We start from the raw sequence: 16,735 nt of genomic DNA on the forward strand, positions 1-16,735 counted from the left end.
AGTGTTGGACGGGAGTCTTTCCACGCCACATGCTGCCTGGAGGCTGGGGACAAACAAGAAGGGGCATCCAGCAGTGTGTTGACTTGGGAGGGGCTGGACAGACCAGCTCTGTGTGACCTGGACCCTATTGCTTAACCTCTCTGTGCCTCGGTTCCCTTATTCGAATGGGGATGAACACATTCAGTTCATGGATTTGCTAGAAGGTGGAAGGAGAGAAAGTGTAGGGGCAGGGCTGTGCTCACCACACATGCTCCAGACATGCTTGCTTTACGACGCATGCATGCAACTTCTTCTTGGAACTTGTGTTTGCCAGACAAGATGGGGCATGTAGTTTGAAGCAGAATGACAAACTCCCAAATGACTGTTTTCAGAATGAATAAGAGCCCAGGATCTCAGTTCATTCTCTGCCCCTGCAGAGTCCGAGCTCTCTAATGGAGACTCAACAGGGGAGAGTTGAGTCTCTAAAATCTGGCTCCAGCTCTGCCAGGGGCTGACAGGGGGATTCTGGGCAGCGGTGTTTATCGGCTCGGGTCTGTTTTCTGGGTGCCGAGTTCAGTGTCTGCACTGAACTTGCCAGGACACAGGGAGACTTGAGCGAGCCTTTGTAAGGGAATGCCTTTTGAGATGCATGGGAGTTGCAAACCAGCTCAAGGGGTCTTGCTTTTGAGGTCTTGTTTGTGCTGCAAATGGGAAGACCTGGTGACCTGGGCCTTGATTTTCTCCCCTATCAGATAACTGGACCAACGTTTCTACCCAGAGGCTTCTAAGTGAGAAGTCCCCTATGTATAGAAGTTACCGGCTGAAGGTAAGGGGGCTCTTTCCTCGGCTGTTTCCATGGTAACTAGCTGTACACATGTACCACTCAGCAATAAACACAGCAGGTGGATCTGCCCTTGGGTCTGTGGCGTTGGGCACTGGTATCCGGGGAAGGAAGGGGTGGAGGCACCTGCTGGATCCCGCCCGGCTCTTTCTGCAGAATCCCCAGGCGAGGCTGGTCTCTCTCACCACCTTCCTTGCTCAGACACGCCCCTCCTGGGTGGCTTCTCACCATTGCCCAATTCCTTTCTCCACATGGTGCTTTCTGCATTCAGCAACTTCAAGAAAGATGAGCTAGAAATATAGTCAGGTCACTCCTTTGCTCAAAATCCCAGTAGCTGTCCTGTTTGAACAAAGTCTCAAGTGCACCCACGACCAGGACAGGAAGGGCTCTGGCCCCTGGCTTGTTTCTGGTCTTGCTCTCTACCCCGCTTCTCCTCCCTCTGCCACAGAAGTGCCAGCAAACTTTGCTGTTCTCTGAGTATGGAGCCCTTCCCACTGCAGGGCTTTGACACGTGCCATTCCTTCAGGCTACCATGTTCTCTACCCACTCACTATACGCACCCCTCTACTTCCTTCAGGTCCTCCCCAACCAGCCTCGCACAGCCCTGCTCGCCATCCGCCTCTGCCGTCATCCCCTCACTGCAGCGCTAATAGCAGTGGTCCCCAACCTGGCATGAGGGAATGGTTTCATGGAGGACAGTTTTTCCATGGACTGGGGTGGGGGATGGTTTCAGGGTGATTCAAGTGCATTACATTTATTCTGCACTTTATTTCTATTATTGTTACATCAGCTCCACCTCAGATCATCAGGCATTAGATCCTGGAGGTTGGGTACCGCCTGGCATATAGGATTGTGGCACCTGTTACAATGATTGTTTTTCTCCCATACCTCTGAGCTGTTCTCTGACATGAGCTGGCTTTCCTACAATTCAACTCAATCCTAACACTGTCTACCCAAAGATAGCGTCAGACCCTGCGGGTTAAGGGTCCCACGAGACTGCCCTTCACTTCCGATGCCAAGTGCAAGTTCAGGTTGTCACCTGTGCTTCTGACCCACCAGCATAAATGAGGTTTCCATGACCTGCCTCCTTGGGTTCAATTAATTTGCCAGAGCAGCTCGCAGAACTTGGAGAAACGTTTTACTTTACTAGATCAACGTTTTGTTTTTTTTTAATGAAAAGATGTAATTTAGGAACAGCCAGGTGGCAGAGATGCAGAAGGCACGGCAGAAGGGGGGTGGAGCTCCCACCCCTGTCTGGGTCCCCACTCTCCTTGTATGTGTTCTCCAGCCCAGAAGCTTTCTGAATCCTGTCCTTTTGGGTTTCTATGGTGGCTTCGTTACATAGGCGTGATTGACCGCTTCGCCAGCCGTTGGTAATCAAATCATCCTCCAGCCTTCACTGTGACAGGCACTTGGTGAAACAGCGCATGTGAAACCCAGCTGTGCCTGACGACCCCTCCAGTCACCTTGTCCATTCTTGTCCTGGAGAGGGAAATCTCCCAACTGGAAGGCCAAGCATGGGGCCAGACCTCAGAGTGCATCCAGCCAGGCCATGCCCTTGGCCTGTGGGTTGCAGCCTTTTTTCCACCCAAGTGGCACCAGATAACATCCTCATGTTCTGCATACCTCGTCCTGACAAACACGAGGGGGGTGTGGGGGAGCCGGGAAGCACTGTCGACTAGGGATGAGGGTGGATGACAGGGACTGTGGACTAGGCAGACTTGGATCCATCCTTCCTCCCACCTTGGGATGCGGCCACAGAGAATGGTATTAGTATGCACTTGACCTAGCCTGTCCTCTTAATCTGTAAACAAGAGTTCACGTGACAGGAGATTTCAGTGCTTCTCACCTGTTCCATGGACAACTGGTGGCCATACTGTCCTGGTCACGACCCGGGCTAGAACTGCGGGGCCAGAGCACTTTGTTGAAGGCACTAGACTCGGGATCTCCTAGCCCCTCCAGCCCCCGATACCTGCCACTTTCTGGGAGCTGGGCCTGGACGAGGTGGGGCTGGGCCTGGACGACTGAGCTTGGGTTGTGTCTCCCACCACCACCGCTCTCTTTCCAGGCTCTCCACCTCAACTGGTGTCAACAGGTCAAGTTCATCCCCCAGCTGAACCTGGTGGCTTCCTGTTCAGCCATTGACAAGTCCTCTCTGGTGCTGACAGTGCTGCCATCCAAAGTCCCAGAGAGCCTCAAGTAAGGGGCAGCCACTTCCAGGCAGAGGTGGTGGGGCTGGGAGGGGGTGGGTGGTGACACTGACTCTGGGATGCCGGCTTCACTTTAGCCACACGTGGCCGTCGCTGCTGAGAGGTGGCCTGCCTCCAGGACAGTGGACTCTCCTGTGGGCAGTACAGAGGCCTGTGGATCAGGCTGGGTACGAAGGACCACTGTGTGTCCTGAGAGCCAACAGTGGGCTGTGGTGGTTGGAATGTGGGCTCTGGAGTCTGTTTTTTTTGTTTTTTTAATTGAGATTGTTAGTTTTGAAAATTGACATACAATATTATATTAAGTTTCAGGTGTGCCATAGAATGATTTGATACTCATATATAATTTGTGAGGGCTTCCCTGGTGGCTCAGTCAGTAAAGAATTCACCTGCAATGTGGGAGACCTGGGTTCGATTCCTGGGTTGGGAAGATCCCCTGGAGGAGGGCATGGAAACTCACTCCAGTGTTCTTGCCTGGAGAATCCCCACGGACAGAGGAGCCTGGCATGCTACAGTCCATGGGGTCCCAAAGAGTCGCACATGACTGGGTGACTAAACACATATGTTGTGAAATGATCACAGTCTAGTTAACATCTATCACCACACACAGTTACACCTTTCTTTTTTCCTTTCCTGTGATGAGAACTTTTATGGAGTCTGGTTTTAACCATTCTGGCATTGCCACCAGCAGCAAAAATATAAGGTCTCTTTTATCCACCTATCTATACACAAAATTCAGCACAAAGGCTGGCACATAGTATGAGACAGTCAGAAAAATGTTTTCTGAGTGAAGGGATGAGTGTGAGTTGCTTCACTTCTGTGAACCTCAGTTTCCTCCTGTTGTCAAAGGGGACAATAACAGCTCTTCACTTACCTCAAGGCTTACGTGAGTGAGTGCCGTACGTGGCCTGTGTTCAGTAGTTGGCCACACTAATTCTTTGGAGATGGTTCTAATATATTTCCTTCATTTTTTATTGCTTTACCCCAGAGGGAATATTTTCTTCTGCTGTCTTTTTTTATTTTTTGAAAATTAACTGTTAGGAATTACCTGGTGGTCCAGTGGTTAGGGTTCCATGATTTCACTGCTGAGGGCCCAGGTTTCATTCATGACTGGGCAGCTAATATCCCACAAGCTGCAATGTGTAGCCAAGAAAGTAAAATCAACTGTTAGTCACACAGGTATATGTATATATGTAAAAAAGATTCAAACATAAATGAATCTGGAATCTTGTGGGGCCACCTCCCCATTCCCTTATCCAATCCTCAAGTCCTGGAACTAACTCTAGGCTGGAGGAGGGGAGCATATCCCTGAGGTGTTGCGGAGGCTTCCATCTTGCTTTTTGTGCTTTGAGGGGAGTGGTGTGGTGGCATTTTGCTTGGAGCTGGTTTGTTGGTTTGGTTCCTCTGATTTGGTGGGAGTATTACCTCATCTTGGTGATCTGTCTTTCATTCAGCTTCTTGTTTTATTGGGCCTCAATGGCAGGAGGCTGTCACGGGGCTGTCACGGGGATTACTGCGTTGTGGCCACGAGGGCCTCGGTGGCTGGCCCTGCTGCCTTTCCACCCCAGCCACACTGGCCCCCTCGTGGTTCGAGCATGTTCCTGCCCCCAGGCCTTTGCATTGCTCCTCTCTGCCTGCTTTTTTGTTTTTTAAACATTTTTCCTTTTATGAAAGATTTTAAACACATAGAAGTAGAGAAATAGTATAATGCTTTCTAAATTTAATCCCTAGGTTGAGAAGATCCCCTTAAGAAGAGAATGGCTACCCACTCCAGTATTCTTGCCTGGAAAATCTCATAGACAGAGGAGCCTGGTGGGCTACAGTCCATGGGGTTGGAAAGAGCTGGACACAACTGAGCAACTAACACTTTAATATTCCTAGTACTAGTCCAAGTTAATCTTTACCCAAGTGTCTCGAAAACATCTTTTTATTATGATTTGGAATTAGATGGGCAAGGTTCTAGGACGGTTCTGAGCAGAGGAATGGTGTGGTCTGACATGCGGAGCATCTTTCTGGCTGCTCTGTTGCAAGTGGTGGTCGTGGTGGTATTAGTCGCTAAGTCGTGTCCAACTCTTGTGAACCCATAGACTGTAGCCCGTCAGGCTCCTCTGTTCATGGGATTCTCTAGGCAAGAATACTGGAGTGGGTTGCCATTTCCTTCTCAGGGGATCTTCCTGACCTAGGAATCGAACCCGTGTCTCCTGCATTGCAGGCAGATTCTTTACCGACTGAGCTAAGAGGGAAGCCGTATATGGGCAGGAGGGGAAATAAGGACACCAGTAAGGACACCACTGTATTAATTCAGGGTACACATGATAGTGGCCTGGAGTCCGCCAGGAGTGGAAATCGAGATATATCTTAGGGGTGGATTGCAGAATATATAACACAAGTGCACAAACCCCATTTCATGTGTGAGTGCAGTTCACACCCTGGCCAGCAGGTGGCACCATTGACTGCTCTTGTTCAGTCTCTCAGTCGTGTCCAATGCTGCGAGCCCCTGGACTGCAGCACGCTAGGCTTCCCTGTCCATCACCAACATCTGGAACTTGCTCAAACTCACGTCCATTGAGTCCGTGATGCCTTCCAATCATCTCTTTCTCTGTCATCCTCTTCTCCTCCTGCCTTTAATCTTTCCCAGCATCAGGGTCTTTTCCAGTGAGTTAGGTGATACCCTCTTGGGGCATGGCCTCTGCAGGTGGGGCCGGCACTGTCAACTCAAATTCTGCCTCTGGAGTGGCCTTGTGGACTTCTTCCCTGAGTCCCACCCTGACCTTTCAGTCTCTTCTCCACACAGCAGTCTCCTGCAGACCTGGTCTCCTCCAGCTGTCTGTTTATTTCCCTGCAGGACTTGCCATGATGTGTATATGCCCACTTCCTTGTCTCTCTATTCTTTACTCGCTCAGGCGGTTTTCCTCTAGAAGGCAAGCTCCAGTGAAGGCAGGAGCATCCTGTCTGCTCATCCTGGAAGGGCATAGGAACTGGGAAACCTTGGTTGAATAAATGGGTGAATCAGCCTGAAATAATTTCTAGTAACATTTTGTGACAGTTCTTCCAGAATATTTCTTTGCACACATATGCATGGAGGGAGACATATGTGGTTTGACAACACAGGTGTTTCATATCCTTTTCTTGAACTTTTGAGTTTTAGAGGAATCCTTCTGGCTGTGGAGTGGGGAGCACAGGGAAGTGGGAGAAAGGCAGGAGGTTAAGAGCCCCCACCCAAGGAGGCTGATAACAGAAGTGAAGGGGGTCTGGGCCCTGGTGGGATGTGGGCAAAGAGGATTTGGGGCTTGGCTGAATAATGGGAATTCAGGAGAGGGAGCCTCTACAGTGATAAGCAGGTTTAGGCCCCTGGGTAGTGGCAGAGGAGCAGTTCAGGGTCCAGTTTGGTTGAGAACATGCTGGAGTTGAGTTTATTTACTTAAAGCTGTGCTGGGTCTTCGTTGCTGTGTGCGGGCTTTCTCTAGTTGCTGTGAGTGGGGGCTACTCTTCATTGCGGTGCGGGAGCATCTCGTTGCGGGGGCTTCTCTTGTTGCAGAGTACAAGCTCTAGTACATGGGCTTCAGTAGTTTCAGCACATGGGCTCAGTAGTTGTGGCGCATGGGCTTAGTCATTCCACAGCATGTGGAATCTCCCTGGACTGGGCATTGACCCGTACCCCCTGTGTCGTCAGGAGGATTCTTATCCACTGTGCCACCAGTGAAGGCCTGGAGTTGAGTTTTGAAGGGAGAGTTTGAGTGGAAAGAGTTGGTGGGGCAGGATGTGTGGACATGAGGGAACAGCACACGCAAAGGCACAGAGCTTCTAGGGCTCTGGGGCCTGTGAGGCCGTTGGGCTTGACTTTCTCCCTGACCTTCCCGGAACCCCTGCCTGGGCCAACCTGCCCTCCTGAGCACCCCCTGAACCCCCCTGCCCTCCAGCCCTACCGCACCTCTTCCTTTCCTGGGGCTCCGGTTCTGAGCCTCCTGCCTCTTCCTGTCACGCCCACGCTGGGTCTGAGTCCCGACACCCCGCCCCCCCCCCCCCCCCCACCTCCTTGGCCAAGCTCCTTCTTTCCATGTCCTCATCGTGGCTGCTGACAGTCTTCAGGGTTGTGTGAGGGTCCCGGTGACTCACAAGACGGTACCCCACACAGGGACCAGCAGGCAGCAGGAACTTTATTCTCTCCCCTGAGCCTTTGGGGGCCCTCCCCTCCCCCGCCTTTGGGTTTGCGTCCTGGGTGGGAGGACCCTCATCCCAGGAGAGTGAAGGTGCCGATGGAGTGAAGTCTCCTACTCTGGGGGCTGCTCTCACCTTCACATGCAGGTGGGGGTAGGCGTCTCTTCCAGGCGCTGCTGGTTCCCGATGAGCTGGGGGCTGCAGGGTGAGCCCAGGGCAGGGTCTCAGGGGCTGCTCCTCTCCTTGGATGGAGAGGTAATGACTTGTCACTGTAACCCCAACCCCCCATGGCCCTGCCTCCAGCTCCTCCCACCCCAGGCTCAGAAGCTCTCCCAAGGCCACTGGTCCCAGCCTGCCTCCTTTGCTGTTGTAGGGTTTCAGTGCTGAATTTGAGAAAAGGGATTCTTTGCTTTGATTATTGCCCAGGAAAGAACGTCCTGGGTAAGTAACCTTTGTATCACGTGGAAGGTGCTGGTCTGGCAGAACTAGGCTGAGGGCTGCTGAGGGTGTGGGACCCATCAGAGCTGAGGGGGAGGCCTCCTGGCACCTGGCCTCTGGCTGCTCTGGTGCCTGCTCTTGGGCACCTGGGGTGGAGTGGTGACACGGGCTTGCTTGGCTTGGTGGTGGAGGGGATGGGGCGGGGAGGGCACGGATGCGTCGTGACAACAGCTATTATCTGCCAAGACTGGCTGGAGTCTGAGGCCTGCCCAGGACAAGGTCCCAGCACAAGCCCCTAGTGGCTGATACCCAATTTTCAACTCCAGTGACTGGTGGCTATGACCCCCTCATCCGCCTGTGGAACCCCTTCTTCTCAAGAAAGCCTGTGTGGATGATGAAGGGGCATCAGACTTCGGTGACACACATCGTTGTGAACAACAAGGACAACAGCATCCTTCTCAGCGTCTCCAAGGACAAGGTGTCACCCTCGGGGAGCCCAGCCCTGACGCCCCCCTGCCCATAGTTCCTGTTTCCCAAAGATGCTGGCCCATGGATAGTGAGCTAGCTCAGTCAGCCAGGGGGCTGCCAGTTGGCAGGGGCCTGAGGCTCAGGGAGTGGTGGGACCTCCCTGCCCATGGTCCCACCCCTGGCCGAAGGCCTAGAGGAGGGTGCCCAGGTGGCACCATGGGCCTCTGACCACCTCACCCCCCACCACAATAGAAGCCTGAGCCCAGCTATGAGCTGCTCACCAGAGCTGTTTCCATGTAGCCCAGCCTGGCTACTTAATTTGTGGTCCTGGGTGGGGCCCTTCGCTTAACTGGGTCTCAGCCTCCCCTCCAGAGAAGGGCTGTTGAGGGGTTTAGAGGAGGTCAGGTGGTAAAGGAGCAGTGGCCTGACTGGCACATAGTAGGTATACAACACAGGTGAGCCTTTCCCCTCCCCCAGACCCAGACTTGCTGCCCTCAGCTCTCCCAGTGACCTCTCTCGGCTGCCCTGGCTGTCAGGGCCGGACTGGACCTTTTTCAAATGCCTGAGCTCCTCTGCTCAGGTCCGTTATTCTCCTCCTCTGAACTATGGGTTCAGGGTCTCTCCCCACTTACTGGGGATTGCACATCAACAGTTGCAGGTGTCTTCCTGCAGGGGACAAGGTTGTGTCTTCTGGGACTCAGTAGATCAGGAGTGGGCAGGGCCCTTGGGTCACCAGGACATGCTCCCCAGCACACCCCACACTTGTTATTGTCTGGACTGCTGCTGGCAGTGCCGTGAGCTGGGCATCGTCACCTTTGATGAAGACTCTGAGGCTGGAGGGGTGGGGAGACAGAAACAGACGCTCACGGTCAGTGATGAGCAGAGCCAGGGTGTGGATGGGGTCTGTGGGTTCAAGCCCCTGCCCTGTCCAGCTTGCTGCCGATGCCCTCAGGTGAGGAGTGTCCTGCAGGGACTTCCATTGGCCCCTCTGGGGACACTTCCTCAACCTGGAAGGAACCCAGGGGGACAGGCTGGCCTTTTGGGCACCTATGTTGGCAGTTCTGTCTCTACCCCACCTGGCTTTATTGGAGGGAGGCCGGGGTGGGAGCTGAGTGTCTGGGGGTGGGGCACGGGCGGCCTGGTGAGGGCTCCATCCTCAGCTGATGAGCAGCAGGTGCTCAAGCAGGATAGACACCTTGGGAGGAGGAAACTGGGAGTAGTGTGTATCGCTCAGCTTCCTCATTTGACCATAAGCAAGAACTGATGCTGAAGCTGAAACTCCAATACTTTGGCCACCTGATGCAAAGAACTGACTCGTTTGAAGAGACCCTGATGCTGGGAATGATTGAAGGCAGGAGGAGAAGGGGATGACAGAGGATGAGATGGTTGGATGGCATCACTGACTCAATGGACATGAGTTTGAGTAAACTTCAGGAGTTGGTGGTGGACAGGGAAGCCTGGCGTGCTGCAGTCCGTGGGTCTGCAAAGAGTCAGACATGATTGAGCAACTGAACTGAGCAACTGAACTGAACCTGAACTGAACGATGTTTCTGGGCTTCCCAGGTGGAGCTAGTGGTAAAGAACGCGCCTGCCAATGCAGGAGATGTAAGGGATGCGGGTTTGATCCCTAGATAGGGAAGATCCCATAGAGGAAGGCATGGCAATCCACTTCAGTATTCTTGCCTGGGAAACCCAATGGATGGAGGAGCCTGGCAGGCTACAGTACGTGGGGTCGCAGAGAGTCAGACACGACTGAGCAACTAAGCACACATGCACGGTGTCTCTGTCATAGGCTTGTGGTCTGTGGCAGTGACTTAGCACGGTGGCTGTGCCCCCAGGAGCACCCCCAGGCCTCGGGCCAGCCACATCCCTGAGGACCCACTCTTGACCTCCCTGCCGATTTTCCACCCCCAGAATATTCGCGTATGGGACATGCAAGACTACCAATGCCTTCAGTCCTTCTGCGGGAAGCATTTTGCCCTGGGACATTGCCCCATCACCAGCATCTATTTCCACAAAGAGGACAATTCGCTCATCTGCAGCACCTATTCAGTGAGTGATGTGCGGGAGGGAGGCGGGCTGTGGCTGCACAAGGAGGGGAGGGGCCACGGCCATGGTCTCTGACCCATGGGACACCGAGGGGTGGTCACATCCTGTCCGGACCGAGACTGCCTTATGTCATGAGGACAAAGCTGCTGGGCTCTGTGGCCTGGCCCTCAAAGCGCTGTCCCCTGCGATTTCCTGGAGGACCGTTTCTAGGCCCCCAGTGGTCACCCTCTATGTTGCTCTTGCTGCTCTCTTGACCTTTGTCTCCTCCAGTCTCTCCTTCTGGAAGCCCACCTTGACTCCCAGGCTAGGTTAGAAGCCTTCACTCCAAGCTCCCTTGCCTGCCCTGGATCACAGCCCTTATAACTGTTCTGTCAGGGTTACATGACTGTCTTTCCTGCCAAATCGTGAACCCCAGGAGGGCAGGGCCCACACCCACACCCGAGCAGTCCCTCTGAAGGCAGGAGGGACCTACCGTGAGGCCTGTCTGTGAGCCATGACTTAGCTGGTGCCCATGTGAGGTCTGCCCTGAACCCCTCAGGACGGGACAGCCTGGGAGAAGCACAAGGGGCTGACTGTCCAGGGTGCCGGTTGGGGAGGGCTGTGACCAGATGGAGGTTAGGGGGCTACAGGGATGCTTGGCAGCCAGTAGAAGAGGTTCAACCCAGAAAGGGAGACGAGGGTGTCATCTGTGGTTGAGAGGAAGTGGTGGCTCTTCTTCCCTCTGTTGGCAGGTGACACACAGTGTCCTTGTGCCCTTGGCTGACTCCCCCAGATGGCAGGTGTCCTGAGAAGGGGGTTGGTGGGTTCCTTCCCCTCTGCTGAGTGTCAGGACGGCTGTCAGCGCTTGTTGAATTCAACAGACCTTTGAAGTCCATTTCAAAGCAGAGAGTATATTAATTAGGCACTGGCCCATCCCTCAAGGAACTCATGGGGGAGTAGCATAACAGATAATTTTAATAGAAAATGCTGTGCGTTATGATGTAGATGTGGGCTGGGTGCTTCATGGAGCACAGAGAAAGGATCTTGAGCCTGGCTGGAGGCTAAGGCAGTCAGGGAAGGCTTCCTGGATGAGGGGACATCAGATCAAGGCCTTGTGCTTTTCAGAAGTTATAAAAGGGACCTTCGACTTGGGCTTTGGGGTTGTAGGAGCTCTAGGGTTTGGAAGCTCTGATCTCAGGAAGTGCGGGCATGGAGTTGTGGTCAGGTATCAGCAAGCCTGCATGCAGTCGAGGATGTCTTGGTCTTGGTTTACTGGAAGTTTCTCCCTGGGGCCAGTCACTGACAGCGGGCCCTTCTGACTGCCCAGCCGTCTGCCCCTCTGCCCCTGCAGATTGGAATCCTGAAAGGGTACCTGGAGACACACGGGCCTGGGAGAGCAGAGGAGAAGACCACGACCTACAGCACGCCCCTGTGCGCTGTCCTCTACAGCAAGGTTTTCAAGCAGGTCAGCGGGCAGCAGCCCATCTCCAGGGCTGGCAGCAGGCACCGGGGGCAGGGTGGGGCAGCGCTCTGAGAGTGTGCGTGGTCATACGGAGCAGCGGGAGGTCGGCGAGCAGCCGTCTTGCACCGGGGTTGCCCTGGGGAAGACCGGAGCTCCACCAAGTGGCCTTTGGGTCACCAAACTCCTCTGAGCCTGTGTGCCCCTGGCTGCCACCCCAGGTCACTTCTGGATGGGCAGCCTTCTTTCCATTGTGTGTGATGGGACACGGGGTGTGGGCTGCTCTTTGAGGATCCTGGAGTGGGTGTTGCCCCTGGAGGTCATTTCCAGAGAAACAGTGGTTCGACTTTGTTATGGAAGGGGGAGGGAGGCCCAGGCTGTGGTCCTGAGCAGAGATCTCTGCATTGGGCAGAGCAACTGGGCGTGTAGATTCTGACGCGTGGGGACAGGAAGGGCTCCTGGGCCCTCTGCCCCCTCCCACTGGTACCCATTTCCTGGCCCGGGCTCTGGGTAGGGCGGCTCTGTCGGCTGCAATGTGGCCTTGGCAGTGGGAGGCCAGCGCTTACCTCTTTGGGTTTCCCTCTTGTTCTGGCTCCTGTCACCACACTCCCCATACCTTAGGGCTCCTCAATGCCCTTAGACAGTTAAAAAAAAATCCCCCTTGTCCAGCTTTTCTAGATGTTCTCAATGGGAAGGTTAGTCTGAAGTAACATCCCCTGTTACTGTTTCATCATCACAGTCGTGATGTTGGTTCAAGTGGGGTGACCTATCTTTACCCAACATTTCCCTGCTTAGGGGGTCGTCAGTGTATTTCCTGTTGTTTTTTTCCTATCCTCCATTGTTAATGCTTTTTCAGTAAGTGTCTTTTCTGGATTAGATATGATTTTCTCTGGAAAGATTCTGATAAATTCCATTTCAGAGTTAAAGGGGATTTCACCAGAGCGGTTCCTTCTAAAAGAACCGTGCCAGTTTGCACAGGGCAGAGGAAGGCCTGTTTTCAAGAGAGGGTTGTCCTGCAGCAGGAGGGCCCAGAGCGCCTGTCTTCTCAGCACATTGAGTGGTGGCCGGGCTACCAGCAGTCATGCCAGCTGGCGGCTGCCCTTGGGAGTGGGGGCCTTCCCCTCCCCAGGAGCCCCGGCTGTGTGCTCCCCTGCAGGTGGTGAGTGGCTGTCTGAGCGGCATGGTGAGTGTGTGGGAGGTCGTGACAGGCAGGAGGCTGATGGAGTTCTCAGTGACGGGGGACCAGCAAGTGGAGCTGACCGCCATGTCCCTGGATGAGTCAGAGGGGTGCCTGCTCACGGGCCTGCGTGACGGCACCGTGAAGATGTGGAACTACAGTGTTGGCGAATGCCTGCTGACCTTCCCCAAGGCGGACCAGTTAGAGGTCAGTCTGGCCCATCAGCTGGGGCCGGGGGGCCCCTCACAGCTCCTGTGACCCCAGCACGTGCTATTTTCATGTCTCCCTGAAAGGCTGTGCACACAGACTCCCTGGCATTGTGCCTTCCTGAGCCTTTGTGCATAAACTGAAGATAGTTGAGACTTCCCTGAAGGTCCAGTTGTTAAGACTTCACCTTCCATTGCAGGGGGTGGGGCTTTGATCCTTGATTGGGGAGCTAAGATCCCACATGCCTTGAGGTCAAAAAAACCAAGACATAAAACAGAAACAATATGGTAACAAATTCAATAAAGACAAAAAATGGTCCACATAAAAAAAATCTTAAATAAAATGAAGATAGATAATAGGGCCTGTCCTCCACAGACGTTCTTCAGATGTCAGCTACTCTTACTCTTTTAATGTGTTAGCACTACTCATCTTATATCTTGAGAGGATTTTCCCAGGTGGCTCAGTGGTAAGGAATCCACCTGCCAATGCAGGAGACTTAGGAGGTCCTGGGTCAGTGGGTTTGATCTCCGGGTCAGGAAGATCCCCTGAAATAGAAAATGGCAATTTGCTCCAGTGTTTTTGCTTGGGGAATTTCACGGACAGAGGAGCCTGGTGGGCTGCGGTCCATGGTGTCGGAAAGAGACATGACCGAGGAACTGAGCACACAGGCACCCCATCTTAGGGCTTTAGGTGGCATTGTTGGCAGTGGGGTCATGTGATTCAGAACCACCCATACCCCTGTTTGGGAAATGCTCACCAGGGTGGTGAGAAAGGTCTCTGGGTGTGTGGCAAAGTGCAAAGCCAGCAGTTCTTCTTTGGGACTTCAGCCTATTACAAGCTTGTGACATAGTTCTTTAAGAAACTCAGAAGGAGCAGTTGGCCAAGAAGCAGGGATTAGGGGCTGGTCCAGATCCTATTCCCTGGTGGCTCAGACAGTAAAGCAATGTGGGAGACCCGGGTTTGATCCCCGGGTAGGGAAGATCCACTGGAGAAGGAAATGGCAACCCACTCCAGTACTCTTGCCTAGAAAATTCCATGGCTGGAGAAGTCTGGTGGGCTACAGTCCATGGGGCTGCAAAGAGTTGGACACGACTGAGTGACTTCACTTTCACTTTCCAGATCCTATGACTCAGTTGTGTGACCTTAGCCAGGCTTGACCTTGGCTTCCCTCCTGTCCCCTATAAGATGGACATGGACACTTACCCAATCTGCCATCTCCAAGTCCATCACATGGATAATGGGATGTGAGAGCATTCTGAAAAAAAAAAATGGTGGTTTCACTGCTAGGGAAATTCTCATCATCATGGAACATTTGGATTTCTTGCTTGGTACGGTTAGGAAGACATTTGGGGCCTGGGGCCATTTTCTCTGAGGTACCTTAGAGTTCTGTTTCCTTTCCTCTTCAATAGATTAGTGGGATTGTCCACATGAACAAAGTGTTCTACACGACTGGATGGAGTAAGAGAATCACTTATTACACGTGAGTAGCCAGGGCGCAGGGCTTCCCTGATTTGGCTCAGACAGTAAAGAATCTGCCTGCAATGTAGGAGACCCAAATTTGATCCCTTGTACGGGAAGATCTTCTGGAGAAGGAAATGGCAACCCACTCCAGTAGTCTCGCCTGGAGAATTCCATGGACAGAGGAGCCTGGCGAGCTACAGTCCATAGGGTTGCAAAGAGTCGGACACGACTGAGTGAGGAAATCACTACCACCGGCCAGGGTGCATGTGGGAGGTGAGGGCAGCTGACCCTTCTCTCTTTACTAAAGATGGGTTCCTCCATCCCTAACTTTGCTGGCGGTTGGAACACCAAGAAGTTAGTGTCGGGTGAGGTTTACTGCTTCGTCCTCTCATCTATCTATTTATTCATCACTCCATGAGGCCAATAGGCTTTGTACTAGGTGCTGGGAATGGATATAAGCAAGAACATGAAGTCTCCATCCTCCTGGAACTCAGACACTAATCAAATAACTTAATTTATAGTGATAGTCTGCTCAGTGCTATGAAAAAAAAATACAGGTTTCTATGGGGAGGGGACGAAATCTGATCTAGTGTCAGGGGCCATCAGAAAAGGGTCATCTGAGGTGACATAGATGGAGTGGGATCTGAAGAGTGAGCAGGAGAGGTCTTAGTGAAGCAGTGAGGGGCTGGGGACAGGAGCGACATTATAGGCAGAGGAGTAGCAAGTGTAGGGTCCCGTCCTCTTCAGAGAGCCTTTCTAGAGTCATGGTTTCCCCTTCTTTCAGCCTGAGGTCTTACTCAGGTGTCTGAATGGGGCAAATCTGTAAGATTAATGTATGTGAAGCCCCTAGGACCGGGCCCTTACAGCAGGCACATAGCAGATGCTCAGTTAATGCGGTCAGCAGGGCAGAGCTCCAACTCTGCTCTACGCCTCCTCTGGAGGGGTCCTTCTCTGGGTCAGTGCTTGGGATCCTAGAGACTTCGATGTTCTTCTCCCAGGATACCAATAAAGCTGAGTGCTCCATCCTCCTGCCTCTGGGCACATGTGCAGGTTCCACAAGATCAAGCCGGTGCTCTTGTGCTACCACTGGCAGACCTTCCACACGGAGGATATCCTGAGCATGGCCAAGTACCAGAACCAGTTCATCGCCACCTCCTCCTACAATGGGGACATCCTGTTCTGGAACATCGGCACCTTCAGGCCCATCCTCAATTTCAACGCCTCTCAGAGCCCCTTGCCCTTGCTGCCCAAGAGGGTACGGTCAGCAGAAGCATGCTGTCCTCTTCGCGCTCTCTCAGCTGTGGGCCAGAACCATGTAGGGCTGGGGGGTGGGTCAGGGACACCCTGGGAAGTGGAAGGGAGTGATGGTGACTTGTTCTGAAGGAGTTTGGGAGCTAGGGAGGTAGGTGGTAGTTCTTATAATTATCCTCACTTGACAGATGAAGAAACAGGCACAGAGAGGTTAAGTATCTCTCCTGAGGTCACATAGCCATCAAGTAATAGATCCAAATCCAGGCTGTCTGTCTCCAGAGTCTTGTGGCTCTAGTCCTATTCTCCCAAGGAGATTACTCTCTCCTTGAAGGTGGCTCACACTGACCCATCGCTACTACAGATTACTGCTCTGGGCTCACTGGGCTCTTGGTAGGACATGGGAAGCCCCCACAGTCTCTGAATGACTCTATCTTTGCAGATTAAAGCTGGAAGGGGCCTTCAGGGTCACCCCGTCCAGTAGTTTTCCAAACTTGTGGAGAGAGGCTTGGAGGCTATTACAGCAGCTTCTCCAGAACACTTCAGCTTTTTGTCTATTTTACACTTTGGAGTTTCCCTTCAGACTAAAAGCTACCTCAGAAATACTTGGAAAGCACTGTCCACTTACAGATGGGGAGACTGAGTCCTTATGGTCACTGTCCCCTGCCTGTGGGTGCCCTGGGGACAGGTTCTAAGCTCTGGTTTGATTCCCATCTGGGAAGCAAGCCCAATGCACCCGGAGGGCCCCATGGTGTTGGCATTGGGCGGGGAGGCCTCCCTTCCATCCAGGACGCAGCAGCGCCTCACAGGTCTCCCTCCCATGCACAGGTGAAGGATGTGGACGACTGTGTGTTCAATAGCCACAGGCCCAGCAAGCCCTGTGTCGAGCAGGAGAAGTGGGCTTACAAGCCGCACCCGCAGCCCCCAGGCCTCGGCACGAAGGCCACAGTTGATGCCAACCCGCGGCGGAACCTGATGTCAGCGCCTCCAGTGATGAGAGACCCCAGAGACAAGGAGCCGGCAAAGCCAGTGCCCCTAAAGGTAGCTGCCCTGTGTCCTCACCA

The 16,735-nt window shown here is 53.3% G+C and overlaps 1 protein-coding gene across 1 annotated transcript in view; it reads left to right on the forward strand.

The window, feature by feature from the left end:
* Nucleotides 1-16,735, forward strand: part of EFCAB8 (EF-hand calcium binding domain 8) — a 61,873-nt gene that overhangs the window by 30,546 nt on the left and 14,592 nt on the right. Inside the window, exons 11-20 of the mRNA XM_043883391.1 lie at nt 732-805; nt 2,889-3,019; nt 7,559-7,626; nt 7,950-8,101; nt 10,006-10,143; nt 11,471-11,584; nt 12,735-12,962; nt 14,372-14,442; nt 15,474-15,678; nt 16,500-16,712. Of these exons, the coding sequence (XP_043739326.1) occupies nt 732-805; nt 2,889-3,019; nt 7,559-7,626; nt 7,950-8,101; nt 10,006-10,143; nt 11,471-11,584; nt 12,735-12,962; nt 14,372-14,442; nt 15,474-15,678; nt 16,500-16,712 (1,394 nt within the window). The remainder of the gene's footprint in view (nt 1-731; nt 806-2,888; nt 3,020-7,558; nt 7,627-7,949; nt 8,102-10,005; nt 10,144-11,470; nt 11,585-12,734; nt 12,963-14,371; nt 14,443-15,473; nt 15,679-16,499; nt 16,713-16,735) is intronic.

This window comes from Cervus elaphus, chromosome 23 (genome assembly GCF_910594005.1).
Source record: "Cervus elaphus chromosome 23, mCerEla1.1, whole genome shotgun sequence".
Taxonomy (NCBI): domain Eukaryota; kingdom Metazoa; phylum Chordata; class Mammalia; order Artiodactyla; family Cervidae; genus Cervus; species Cervus elaphus.